This window comes from Heptranchias perlo, chromosome 9, assembly GCF_035084215.1.
Source record: "Heptranchias perlo isolate sHepPer1 chromosome 9, sHepPer1.hap1, whole genome shotgun sequence".
Classification (NCBI taxonomy): Eukaryota; Metazoa; Chordata; class Chondrichthyes; order Hexanchiformes; family Hexanchidae; genus Heptranchias; species Heptranchias perlo.
In genome coordinates, this window is record NC_090333.1 from 59,843,325 (window position 1) to 59,856,979 (window position 13,655).

The 13,655-nt window shown below is 42.5% G+C and overlaps 2 protein-coding genes across 3 annotated transcripts in view; both read left to right on the top strand.

The window, feature by feature from the left end:
- The first annotated feature begins 1,670 nt into the window (after window positions 1–1,670).
- Window positions 1,671–4,559, top strand: LOC137325460 (dynein light chain Tctex-type protein 2B). The gene is made up of 2 exons (XM_067990596.1): window positions 1,671–1,748; window positions 2,485–4,559. Exon 2 carries the CDS (start codon window positions 2,523–2,525, stop codon window positions 3,126–3,128), a length of 606 nt encoding a protein of 201 aa, XP_067846697.1. The 5' UTR covers window positions 1,671–1,748; window positions 2,485–2,522; the 3' UTR covers window positions 3,129–4,559.
- Window positions 4,560–7,474: 2,915 nt separating this feature from the next.
- lrrc39 (leucine rich repeat containing 39) overlaps window positions 7,475–13,655 on the top strand; it is a 28,024-nt gene continuing 21,843 nt past the window's right edge. For both annotated transcript variants that reach the window (XM_067990595.1, XM_067990594.1), the window contains exons 1-5: window positions 7,475–7,538; window positions 7,932–8,120; window positions 8,215–8,320; window positions 11,056–11,212; window positions 12,977–13,113. In XM_067990595.1, coding sequence (XP_067846696.1) covers window positions 7,486–7,538; window positions 7,932–8,120; window positions 8,215–8,320; window positions 11,056–11,212; window positions 12,977–13,113 — 642 coding nt within the window. In that variant the 5' untranslated portion in view covers window positions 7,475–7,485. The remainder of the gene's footprint in view (window positions 7,539–7,931; window positions 8,121–8,214; window positions 8,321–11,055; window positions 11,213–12,976; window positions 13,114–13,655) is intronic.

The following is a 13,655-nucleotide window of genomic DNA, read 5'->3' on the forward strand; positions in this document are numbered from 1 at the left end:
CTCTGGAATTCCCCCCCAAGCATTGTGGGACATTTTATTACGTTAAAGGCACTATATAAATGCAAGTTGTTGTTATACTATAAAAATCTTGCATAAAGCAGGCACTTCCTGCTGATGAACCATGTTTTTTGTTGTCATGATTTTTGGGCACCCATTTGCCTCAACATTTACCATTGCAAATTATTATACTAATATTTCTATTCAATTTTATTCTGTCAACTGTTGTGGTGTAGTTCCAGGCACATTGGTCACTAGGTGTCTCTGTGGAGCAAGTTTCTGCAGTCTCTTGCCAACTCAGTTCTCATCTTGTATATATAAAAAAACACTTTGATCAACTGACTGTAGGCAAAGCCACGAGCAATTTACTGGTTACAATAAAAGATAACTAGTAATTTTCCCACTAACCCATTCTGTTTATCTAATGAATAGAAACTTGGGCAATCACAAATTTGATTTTTTTTTATTCGTTCATGGGATGTGGGCGTCGCTGGCAAGGCCAGCATTTATTGCTCATCCCTAATTGCCCTTGAGAAGGTGGTGGTGAGCTGCCGCTGCAGTCCGTGTGGTGAACGTTCTCCCACAGTGCTGTTAGGAAGGGAATTCCAGGATTTTGACCCAGTGACAATGAAGGAACGGCAATGTATTTCCAAGTCGGGATGGTGTGTGACTTGGAGGGGAACGTGCAGGTGATGTTGTTCTCATGTGCCCGCTGCTCTTGTCCTTCTAGGTCGTAGAGGTCGCGGGTTTGGGAGGTGCTGTTGAAGAAACCTTGGTGAGTTGCAGCAGTGCATCCTGTAGATGGTACACACTGCAGCTACGGTGCGCCGGTAGTGAAGGGAGTGAATGTTTAGGGTGGTGGCTGGGACCAATCAAGCAGGCTGCTTTGTCCTGGGTGGTGTCGAGCTTCTTGAGTGTTGTTGGAGCTACACTCATGCAGGCAAGTGGAGATTATTCCATCACACTCCTGACTTGTGCCTTGTAGATGGTGGAAAGGCCTTAGGGAGTCAGGAGGTGAGTCACTCGCTGCAGAATACCCAGCCTCTGACCTACTCTTGTAGCCACAGTATTTATGTGGCTGGTCCAGTTAAGTTTCTGGTCAATGGTGACCCCCCAGGATGATGATGGTGGGGGATTTGGCGATGGTAATGCCATTGACTGTCAAGGGGAGGTGGTTGGACTCTCTTTTGTTGGAGATGGTCATTGCCTGGCACTTGTCTGTTGCAAATGTTACTTGCTACTTATCAGTCCAAGCCTGGATGTTGTCCAGGTCTTGCTGCAAGCGGGCACGGACTGCTTCATTATTTAAGGGGTTGCGAATGGAACTGAACACTGCAATCATCAGCGAACATCCCCATTTCTGACCTTATGATGGAGGGAAGGTCATTGATGAAGCAGCTGAAGATGGTTGGGCCAAGGGCACTGCCCTGAGGAACTCCTGCAGCAATGTCCTGGGCTGAGATGATTTGCAGTCTCTGCTGATTTAGCTGATCTTAGTCCAAGTAATGATAGCACTGGCAAGGATACTGCAATTGACCTCAGCATATTTGGGTTGATGCTCATTATCACTATCCAATCACTCGTGCCGGAAGTATGTATGTGTGGTATTCAGATGAGGACAGGATCGGGTTTAGCTGTGATCCAATCGCCGGCTGACACTCACCATCAAGGCTCACGTGGGAGGCAAAGAAAGGTGAAAAGTCTTTATGAAACAATAACCTGGCAAGAGTCGATACCTTAGGGACAAAATGGTGAGTTTTTTTAATAACTATTTGAAGGGGCTGAGTGGTAGCCAGGGATACAAGGTAGGATCACAAGGTAATTATGGACGAGGAGCTCCATTCGGCCCAATGTTAGTTCGTTCATCCATATAGCCCGGTCAAGTAGATTTTGTTTTCCATCCAACACTTAACCTGATGAAGGAGAATCAAAAAGGGGAAAGTTGTTGTGCAATGGATGATCTGCACAGTTAGATATACAATCGCCCTCACATTAACACTGTGAAATAGTAATCTAACAGCGTTTGATGGGTCCGCCTGAAATTAATTCTCTATTATTTGGACGGGCATTAACCGGGTTTAAAACAAATGGGTTATTGTTTGGGCTAAAACAGTGGAGAGAGACTTCAGACCAACGCATAGCCAGTAGGTCTATACACGGTGTGATCTGAGGGCCAGATTGTTGAAAGGAAGAAATAATAAATGAATTTCCTCAGCCCGCCTCCGGACCAGCCCCTGTCAGATGCTCCCTCTAAATATGGACTGAACTCAAATATCCCACCTTCCTGACTGGATTCCTGGACTTACGGTTATTTCAGGAATATCTGCAAGGGTCGATCGGGTCTCACCTGCCCGATTGGCACCAGTTCAGGCTCCGGACATTTACAAAGGGTTGAATCCATCCCCGCAGTAAATGTATACAGTCACATGAATATGCATCAGCTCACTTAACTAACTCAGCCAGCGTTTTCCCCTGTCTCCCCCACAGGCTCCGGGAGAGTTGCCCGCTTATATTTCGGTAAAGCAATGGGAAGCCGCGGCTTCGGGGAGGCTGAAAGGTTGAAGAAATGCAGGAGTTTCGATGGAGTCCGGTTTCCCAAGATCTGGAGCGGTCAGATCTCCAAAGGATGGGGTTCGGCTGGTGCGGGCAACGAGATTCAACGACAGCAAACCAGAGTCCTGGCAAAAAGGGAAAAGGAGAAGAGGCGAGAGAAAGATCGCTGGTTGATACAGAGCCAGCGGTCGAAACCCGGCACCAGCGGCCCCAGGTTAAACAGACCGACTGATAACATCTATGAGCCCCGACCCGCCAAGACATTCTCGGCTCAAGAGGCTCGGGCTGCGATTCGCTCGGTTCTGGAGAGCAGGCTGAAAGATGCCAAATACGAGCCGCAGGGCTCGGCTCTGGCAGCGGTGGAGCTGGCCGAGTGTGTGAAGAAGGCGGTGAAAGCCCTGGGCTACGAGAGGTACAAGATTGTGTGCTACTTGGTGTTAGGGGAGACCAGAGCCTCCGATCTATCGTGTTCCAGCAGAGCCGTGTGGAGTCCAACCGTGGACACGTACGCAGAATTTTGCTTCCAAAACGATTCTCTCTTCGCTCTCTGCCTGGTATTTGCTGTGTATCATGAATAATATATATTTAAAACAACAACAGAGCCTCATAAATCTACGGGAAACCTGTCACGCAACATGACCACCGCATTTAACCTCGGTAGAACCCACCGAGCATCTCACACAGTCAACAGCGGATCCCCGGCTCTCTAATAAAAACTGCAAATGTTACGAGAAAAAAAAACTAACATCTAAAAAACGGGTTAACGTTTCGGCAAGAGACTTTCTAATTTTATTGCACATTTCCAGCATTTGAAGTGTCTTTTTAAAAAGAATTAACTCTGTTCCCTAAATTTGTTTATTCTACTTTCCTATAATTTCCGTCTAGTGTAAAAATTAACAGCAAGGAATGTGTATTGAATAGAAAATCAGCTTAAGCTGAAATTTAAAACACTGGAACTGGAGCGTGTTATTCACCCAGCCCCAGGTTTGACCACAGAACTTGCAGGAGTTTTTGAAAGAACCGACACTTTTACACTTTGGGATCCAAAACCAGGAAGGAAAGCTGTTTGTGTCTCTTTAAAACTGATAATATTTTTGTTGTGTTTTCTTTTTATTAATCCGTTTGCTGTTACAATTGGCATTGGTCGAGTATCTCGTGTAATGTTCCGTTTGATTGTTCGTATTTTTAATATTAATCATATTTAAGGGTTTAATCCATCTAAACCTTTCAATTCCTTTCTTCGGTCCAATTACACCAGTTTTCTAACCCTCGATTCGTAAACGTCGGACATCAGATTGCTGCAGCCTGGTTATATTTTCGACAGAAAGTTTGGATTTTATAATACATTAATAATTTTTAAAAAGCCAGTGTGCATCGTGTGAATTACCACGCTTTTCTCAAGAAAAATAGGAAAGGTCACATTGTGATTGTATTTACTATTTAATTTCTGCTCCGCTTCTCGGGTCTCTCCAACCTCAAAGCTCCCCAGCCCCAAAAGGGCTGATTTTGAGTCGCTGCTGCCAGCTGTCTGAAAAGCAGCGGGAGGAAGGGCGATTCTCTCTCCAACTGTCTCGCTCCTGTCCCAGGGGAAAGCTTCTGCATTCCCATATCGAACACGTTAGCTTCTAACTGGGCTCTCGTCCCCGGCATCTTCGGCGTCGCCTAGGCTGCTGTTACTCGCAGTAGTATTAGTCCCCAAGCACAGTTGGACGGCAAAGGCATTCTCAGCAGTCATTTCTGTCTATGACACTACACGGAGCGTTCAGTGAGAGGAGAGGGAGCAGTCAGTGGTTTGAGACTGAAGTATTGGCCACTCAGAGGAGTTTCCGAGGTACCGACCCTCAGATTTGCTAATGGTTTTACTTATTTTTTAAAGATATTTTGACTAAAGTTCTAAATTATAATTTCTAGGCTTTTAAAATGAAAAACTAATTAATGTTGCTGTGTCTTAAAGAGAATTTATAATGTTTTTAAGTGAGAATTTTTCAAATTAAAAGCTAATTAATGAATGATTTTAGTGGTTCTTAGATTTTTGAGTTGCTGCTATCTTTCTGTCGCTCCATCACGCATGTTGAAAGAAACAAATCTTTAAAACATTCTTTCTAATCCATCCTCTTTTTAAAATCACATTTCTTTCAGTCTGTGACTTTATTGCGCTACGATTGACATTGTTGAGTTGTTTTTTTTAATAAAGTCGGTTTATTTGAAGAAGCCGCTCACTATCGGACAGATTACAGTTTCGAGCAGAAAAACTGGCAAATGTTTAACAATTGACATTTATATTTTCATATAGATTTTTTTAACCAAAGAGATTTACGCATTAGTGAATAGTGTTATATTTACATTTACAGGAGGGCACAATTCTACATGTTTGCTCGGCAGGTTAACGAGCTTCAGCACCGGGACAGACACAGACACAGAGTGTAGGCGTACACGGCTAATAGTTTTTAATGATTTATAATTAAAGTGCATTAACAGCAGATTCTGCATAGTTAGCGGCAATTCCAAACTACCTCCAATTTCCATTTTTTCAAAATGTTTTTATTCTTCCATTTCATCCTTTTTTTTTCTTTCCTCCTGTTTTCTCTCCTCTCCTAAAGACCTTGACTCACCGTGGGACACCGACCTATGGGCACTGGGCATCCTCTTGTACCTGCTCATTTGTGAGTATTGGCAGATTATTCTACCATATAACATAGAGCAAAGCCCGATCCCGCACTCCCTGATGTCCATTAAACAAACTTTTTTTTCATTAAACAACGGTCTAGAGCTGCAAACCTGGTCGATCTTCCTAGCACCGAGTCCAATTGTAAAGCGTCTGCTGGCTCAGATTAGCTAACTCAATACAGATTAAGTGTGGAATCTGATCTTTGTGCTTTAGTTACTCACTGCCTTAATCAGCTGAAGTATGTTGGTGGGCACTGTAAATATCTTGTTTTTTAAATTACCCTCCAATTTGCTCCCATCCCTTTCCTTAAAATGCCGCCTCATGCTGTGGTATAGGGTCCCCGGGGCGGTACCGATCTTCTCGTGCCTCCTGGGCTCTTGGATGAGTCGCGTATCATCAAACTACTCTCCCATAAAAGGGATCACAGCGGAATCCGATTATACACTCACACAAACATACAACATACCTTGCAGCAAGAGTCACTTGGAAATGCGTTTAACCGGTTTTCAATCTGTACTGGGTAAAGATAGCTGTCCATCCACTGTTCAGCACCGTTGGACCATTTACATTACGCAACCAGTAAAAGAAACATGTTCCAATAAAAACATAAAACGCTGGAAACATTCAGCAGGTCGGGCAGCACCTGTGGAGAGAGAAACAGTCAACGTTTGACTTTTGTCAAACACTGAATTTCCCTTATGGCCTAATATAAACAACAACGACTTACAGAATATTGTAAGTAAGTAGCAGTATTTTCAATCAAAATAATAAATACAATTTTATTTATTAATATTTTGCCTAATTCTAGATTTAGAAAATCTTAGATTTTTCCTTTTGGATTTGGCTATTACTCTTTGCATTCAAGTGACTGCACTTTTCTAGTCATTTTTTCCTTGTTAAAAATGCAAGTGGAACATCCACTTCCTCTACCATAGGCGTACAGTGGCTGCAGTGTGTATTACCTACAAAGTACACTGCAGTAACAAGCCAAGGCTTCTTGACAGCACCTCCCAAACCCAGGGCCTCCACCACCTAGAAGGACAAGGGCAGCAGGCACATGGGAACAAAACCAACTCCAAGCTCCCCTCCAAGTCACACACCATCCTAACTTGGACATATATCGCTGTTCCTTCATGGTCGCTGGGTCAAAATCCTGGAATACCCTACCTAAGGGCACTGTGGGAGTAGGTTCACCACACGGAATGCAGAGATTCAAGAAGGCGGCTCACCACCACCTTCTCAAGGGCAACTAGGGATGGGCAATAAATGCTGGCCTTGTCAGTGTGCCCACATCCTAAGACTTAATTTTTAAAAAGACCAAGACCCATAACCTGGGACACCACCAAAGCCGGAAAGAGTAGGAGGGAATATTAGATAAAGCGTTGGTGTTTAGATGGCACTGAGCTGGGGTTTTGGTGAATAGACTGAAGGGTGCAAGGAGTTCGAGAGGTTAGTGATCCTGGGAAAGAATGAGTTAGCAGGAAATGGTATAACCAATCTTTACTCAACACACCGAGGATGCAGGAAGGAGGAAGAATGTAAAAGAAAAACAGAAAATGATGTGGGCAGCATCTGTGGAGAGAGAGTTAACATTTCAGGTCGATGACCTTTCATCAGACTTAACAGGAGGAAGAATGTGTAAGATGTCATGTTTGCAGCTTAGGAGGAATAAGAGAATAACAAGAAGAAAACAGATTTAACTGCGCCACGTGTTGCAGAATCACGACTGTTAGATTACAGTGGGCTGCGCAAATCATCCTAGGCAGCAAAGGCTGAATGCGCTGCCACATGGCAGCTACCGATTTAATTTCTAATTTTATTTCCTAAGATTAATTAACTTCTGATAATTTTAAACATTTTTAAGGAGGTTTAAAGTCAGTTTTTATTAACAATTTAAAAATCCAGGATTTTTCCTACAATACAACAGTGGCTACACTTCAAAAGTACTTTCTTTGGCTGCAAGCCACTTTGGGATGTCCTTGAGGTAGTGAAAGGCGCTGTATAAATGCAAGTCTTTCTAGTTTTATTTTTAGTGTACAAATGGGAGAAACTCAGTGGAAAAATGGACCCTAAACACCTTGATAAATTCAGAGAAAATCACTAAAAATGAGTGATCCGTGAGATCCCCTCGGTTCGTCCCGTGTGTAATGTCAAGTACTGGGATCCAGGAGGCGATTCGGCCAGTCGGCCGTATATTTATTTATGTCAGTGGTTAAATTTAGACTGGCATCACATTTCGCCCCTGGATCACACAAAGAGCCGTTCTAATGACTAACAAGAAGAGTCCTGGGAGCTGCGCCGCCGACGACCGAGGCGCTGGGTAGGGTCTGAGATTTTATTCTAGCCTGTGTGATCGTGACTGAGTTCAGCGCCTGCGGCTTTTAATCGATTCCACTCTGTTTAGAGACAAGTGCGTTTGCTTTTAACAACAGTGCAAAATCAGGCAATTGAGAGACAGATTGGCAGCAGCAGAAGAACAACTCTAATGGTTCCTCAGTGTACACACCAGTTGATACATTGCCGGGACCGGGTTAGGGATCCAGAAGCAGCCGATTCCACAGTCGAATCCTCACGGTGCGGTGTCCAACTGTGGGCTGAAACTGTGGGTCTAAAATAGAGTTTAGTGTATTCGCGTTTGACCGTGTGTGGGGGTGGGGGAGGCGCTCCTGCCGCCGTCTCTCGGAATGTTATTTATTTATGGGGTTGTTTGCAGCCTCCCTCTGTCCCGAGATCCGCCCGGTCCATGCGGTGACCCTCGGGCTCTGCCTCGAACCATGACGGGAGTGGCGGTCTGTGCCGGCTCGGTTTGCACGGTGAAAGCGCTTTGGGAAGGAAGGATTCAAAGGCTAAAAGAAGACAGAGAGAATGAAAAAGAGCGGTCGAAAAGGAAGTCGGTGAGGGGGTGAGTGTTGGGAGAACCTGTGAGTTTAAATTAATTCGTTTCTGGTCAAGTGATGCTAAAAGTGTCGGCTCTGGATGATTTCATCTCTGTTTAGGATAGCGTTGGTGTGGCAAGACCGAATAAATCTGGCCAGGCTTAAAGAGAAAGTGATTACTGAAGAGGGAAGAATTGTGCTGAGGATTGAAAAGGAGGAATGGAAGGTCTGTAACTTTTGTCTAAAGTATCATGAGTTTGAATGAATATATTCTGACTAAAAACTCTCAGTAACGGGCAGTGGTGTCACATAACGATGATGTGGAGATGCCGGTGATGGACTGGGGTTGACAATTGTAAACAATTTTACAACACCAAGTTATAGTCCAGCAATTTTATTTTAAATTCACAAGCTTTCGGAGGCTTCCCCCTTCGTCAGGTGCATTTCACATCGTTCACCTGACGAAGGGGGAAGCCTCCGAAAGCTTGTGAATTTAAAATAAAATTGCTGGACTATAACTTGGTGTCACATAACGAATCAGACCCCTCTTCCCCCCGGAGAGGATCTCAATATATAATCCACTAAAGTAATCCTGAAAATGAAGACTTCTCTAAACCGTTATTTAAAGCAGCTCTCAAACAAACACAAGAAATTTCAGCCGCAGTTCTCTGAGTGCCCAATACATTGGTTAGAAGCTGGCTTTCGCCTCTTGTCATAACAAAGGCAGCCAACCGGCGTCTTCTGTGGCCGAAGTGCGACCCATGAAGTATTACAATCAGCTGCCTTGCCTGTGTACCCTGTCAATGTGAGTGTGCAGAATGACAGAGGACCTGCGATCAGATCAGGAAAAGGTGCATGATCTGAACTGTTAAACATTAACTGTTTACAGCTGGATGCGCAGTAGTACCAGTGCTTTCTCGGCCATGTCCCAGTACACGGACGAAGAGAGGAATCCTAAACTAGGGTTTCACCTATCAAGTTTTTTCATGAATCTTTTATTTTTGGGAAACAGGTTTTATGCATTTCTAAACTAACTCCCCCCATTTCCTGAATGCTAATGTTGGATTAAGTAGATTTTTTTTTATTGATGAGTTTACTGTATTAATTATAATATTTTATCTCAAACACAGACAGTCATTTAAGTTCAGCGAAGTTGATCCAACTGCTTGTAGATTGTAGCAAATTAAATGATTATTTTAAGTTGATTTTTTCTGAAGGAAAAGTTAATAAATAAGACTTGTATTTTATACTAACCAAACTATAGTCTTGGAAATTTAATTTGGCATTATGAGAGAAGGGCTGAATCAAAGACAAGAGAGGAATGAGAATGACAGTTGGCAAAAGAGACAGAGGCAACTACAGACCGATTACTCTTACATCCATTCCATGTAAAATAATGGAATAAAATATCAGGAGTAAGTTTAAGGACTATCTGTACAACAACCACCTAGTAAACAGCAATCGACATGGTTCTAGATGGGGAAGATCCTGCCTGACCAACCTTCTTGATCTGAAGTAACAACCCAAGTTCACTGTAGTAAACCCTACAACACTGTTGTTAGATCTCAAAAAGGCATTCGATAAAGTTCCAAATGAAATGTTACTAATTAAGCTCAAGGCTTACGGGAGTCAGGGCAAAACTTGGGAATAGATAAGAAATTGGCTTAAGTGTAGATAACAACAGGTACTGGGTTAGAGGGGTATGTCGGTGGGTTGCGGGGGGGGGGGGGGTTAGTACCAAGGTGTAGAGTTCGGATCATTACTTTTTCGAATTTACCTCAATGATTTTGATGCAGAAGCTGAATGAAAATTGGTCAAATTTGCAGACAATACTAAATTAGGAGGGACAGTGGAGTCGAAGGAGGCAGGCTGGAAATTACAGAATGAGTTAAACAAAATATTTAAGTTGGCTGAACAATGGCAGATTAAATTCAATGCAGACATGTGTGAAATATGGCACATGGGCAATGTACATACTTCCATGATGGAATTGAAATAGCTTAGGATGAAGTTGAAAGAGACCTACAAGTCTTAGTAGATTCGACATTCAACATGTCTAACAAAGCCCTTATAATGTTGAATTACATAGCCAAAATGGTAGACTATCAATCAGAGTTGTGGTCAAACTATACAGTGTTCTGGTCAGGCCGTACTTTCAGCACAGTGTCCCGATCTGGTTGCCAAGTATCAAGAGCGACATTCAAGTATTGAAGGCAGTGAAAAGAAGAGCCACAAGGCTGATCCCTAGTGTCAGGTCTGAGTTATGAGGAAAGACAGGAGATACTTCAGCCTGCTGAGGATGAGTCTGAGAGGTATACAAGATAGTAAAGGGAAGGGAAAAGGTTAATTTAAACGATGTGGGGTTGAGGGTAGGACAAGGGGACAAAAGTTCAAATTAGTAAAAGGTAACTTTAGGACTGATATCAGGAGATTCGTCTTCATGCAGAGGATCAGTACTTGGAAGGACTTCCAGGTAGAGTGGTGGATGCGAAAACCCTGAATCATTGAAGAACTACATCTGTATTCACCTTGTGAAAATCAGGACCTTCCCGTTTGTATAACTCAGTACAAGATCAGATGGTAAATTTACCACAATGAGCCTATAGGAGACCCCCTTTGCTTAAACTTCCAACATGTTGGAACAACGAGTTGGAAGGGTAGAGGAAGGGAGCAAACTGGAAGAGATGAAACAGATCTCGTTCATTTGTTAGATCCACCTGTACCACATTTCAAATCAGGGAGAGAAGTCTGGCGATTCGGTCCCAAGCCTCTGCTAGTGTTATTCTGGAAAGTAACCCATTTTTAATCTCCCTCTGATTTTTCCTTTTCGCTTTCCATTTGACTGAGCGGCACGTGTAACCTTGTGACCTCTAGTTCAGCTTGTTACAGCTATGCCAGCATAACGCTTTTAATTTGTAAACTTTACTGTGCTGGATGTTAACATTTTACTTTATTTCTCAGTCATTACCAAATGCATTACAACAAATGACTTATTTACAAGAGTGGCAGATCCACAGAACTGGCTTGGAAACTATTCCTCGATTTGTTGAGAAATTCGATAGTCTTCTTGTGCTGGATTTGTCACGAAATTCGGTCAAAGAGATTCCAAAGGAAATAGGTTTGCATTCATTTTAAGTCCGTTTTAAGTGAACTTTGGGCAGTTCTGATGAGTAGGGTTCATGCCGTATTGTGTAGTTGTATTCACTACACGCATCTAGATTATTTCACATATTTCCTCTTGCATGTTTCATTTTACTTTTATAACTACAAATTCGATATATCAGTACATTAAACTGAACGATTTGTTCGTCAAAGACCTTTGCATCAAGCTGCTGCCACTTTAATTTACTATTTTGCCCAGTTTAAAGATCTAGCAGAGGAAAGAGAAAACAATAGCTTACACAGGTCTGTGAAGGGACCCGTTTGATGGATCGGATGATCTTTTCTCTTTCCAGGCTTTCTTACACTCTTAGCAGACCCCAGAGCTGCTAACGGTTCTCTGTGGATTGCAATAATAGAAAACAGAGGAATTCAGGCCAGTGCGCTTGATGACAGCCTTTATCTATTCTATAGGTGCCAGAGCTGGATTTATTCAATGATGCAATAGTCATTCCTTCCTTTATGAGATTACACAACAATAAATCTAATATTTACAATTTTTGAAATATGATCAATGTAAAGAATTTATTTTACATCGAAATACTCCCCCTCCCCAATGTTCTCCCTCCCCCCGGTTCTAACAGCTCGGTACTCTGGACGGGGTACAACACCACAAGTGCCAGCTACTCCTCGGTACCTGGTCCAAGTGACCTTTCTTTATGTGTGAGCCCAGTCAGTGAATGCCGGCAGGTTATTGGACTGACTGTGGTGGGTATTACAGCCAATCTGCTGTTGCCTCTCATCCAACTTTCACATACACTTTCTCACATTGATTTAAAAAATGTTTCCCCATTGTTAACCCAGGGGCGCTGACAGCCCGACCACCACCCCAGCTAAGATCAGTTAGTTCAGTACAGACGAGAACTTAATATTTAATGTAAAGTGCAGGTTAGTTCAGTACAGACGAGAACTTAATATTTAATGTATAGTTTGCTATAGTTCTACGGCACTGGTGTACAGTACTTTCGTGACAATATGTTACTGCCTTTGACACCATCTGGAAGGATTTCTGGAAAAACAATTTATTGAAATGTAATGCTAAAGTTATAATGAGCTGTTTAAGGAGTCAGTTCTAATCGTCATTGCAAGTAGTAAATATGAGTAATGTGGCTCAGTGGGTCCTCAGTGAGACAGAGAAGTTAACAGCTACAAGTGTTTAGAATAATTTTGCCAGGAAATGGATTGAACCACATTGGACAACTCTGAACATAATGAACTGGGCCAAAACAAAATGTTTGCTTTCATTATTTGATTAAAGCAAAATCTTATTCCTTAATAAGTAAACGATTGATTTATACTCGTATATATAATCTGTAGGGTCCATTTCTGAATACAATGCGAGTGGTGCTAAAATTTTCCTACATTATAACAGTGATTACACTTCGAAAGTACTTCATTGGCTGCAAAGCGCTTTGGGACCTCCTGATGTAATGAAAGGCGCGATATAAATGGAAGTCTTTTTTTAATATTTATTTGCAAACCACATTTTTTGGAGAGTGGGGAACATCTGGGGTTTTTTTTACATTAAAGAATCTAGGGTGAAATTTTATGGATTGGACCTTGCAACAATTTGTGCCACATCAGAAATAGAGAAGAAAAAAAATGTTCAGTTGCTGAATCTGAACAAATTACTTGAACAATGTTCTGTAGCTTAACGATAATATAAAGATTAATGGTGGCAGCAGATGGTGAGACTTAGACCTTTACATTTCTCCCCCTGCAGGACAATTGACCAAACTGCGAGAGCTCTACGTCAGTTACAACAGACTGCGGGAAGTGCCTGAGGAGCTCGGTGGCTGTGAAAACCTGGAGAAACTGGATCTAGCCGTAAACAGGGATCTCTGCGATTTACCTGAACAGGCATGTGTTTGTTATTTTATCCGGTTTCTTATAATGGGAAAAATAATTCCAGAGAATTCTACACGCTGTTTAAACACACAATCATACGTGGAAGTGTAAGGGTCTTGTACTATCGCCCTGTGCAGCGTAGTGTCAGCTTTAGATTATAGACAACTGGGATTTTTGTCCGAGGTCTAAGACCAATGCTGAAAAGTATAATTATGGGTACTATTACACTGTAACCTTAGCATCAATGGAAATGGGTGCGCGACTCTTGGAGGAGGCAGTCTCACATCCTGAGGGTTTGACAGTGCATGGAGTATAACTCCAGTGCAAGGTCAAACCAGGTTTAAAAACTGCTCAGGTGTTCGTTGAATGTCCTGAGCAGTTTAGAAACTTGATTTAAATGTTCAAAGTGTACGCCAGTCCCAAATGGGCTCTCAATCTATTTGAAATGTAACCTCTGGAAAGGGAATTCTGCACACGCCTGTGAACATGCGTGCACAGAGCTCATTCCTGGCCAGGTGGTATAAATGGTAAATAAAGTATTGCAGCTACTAGTC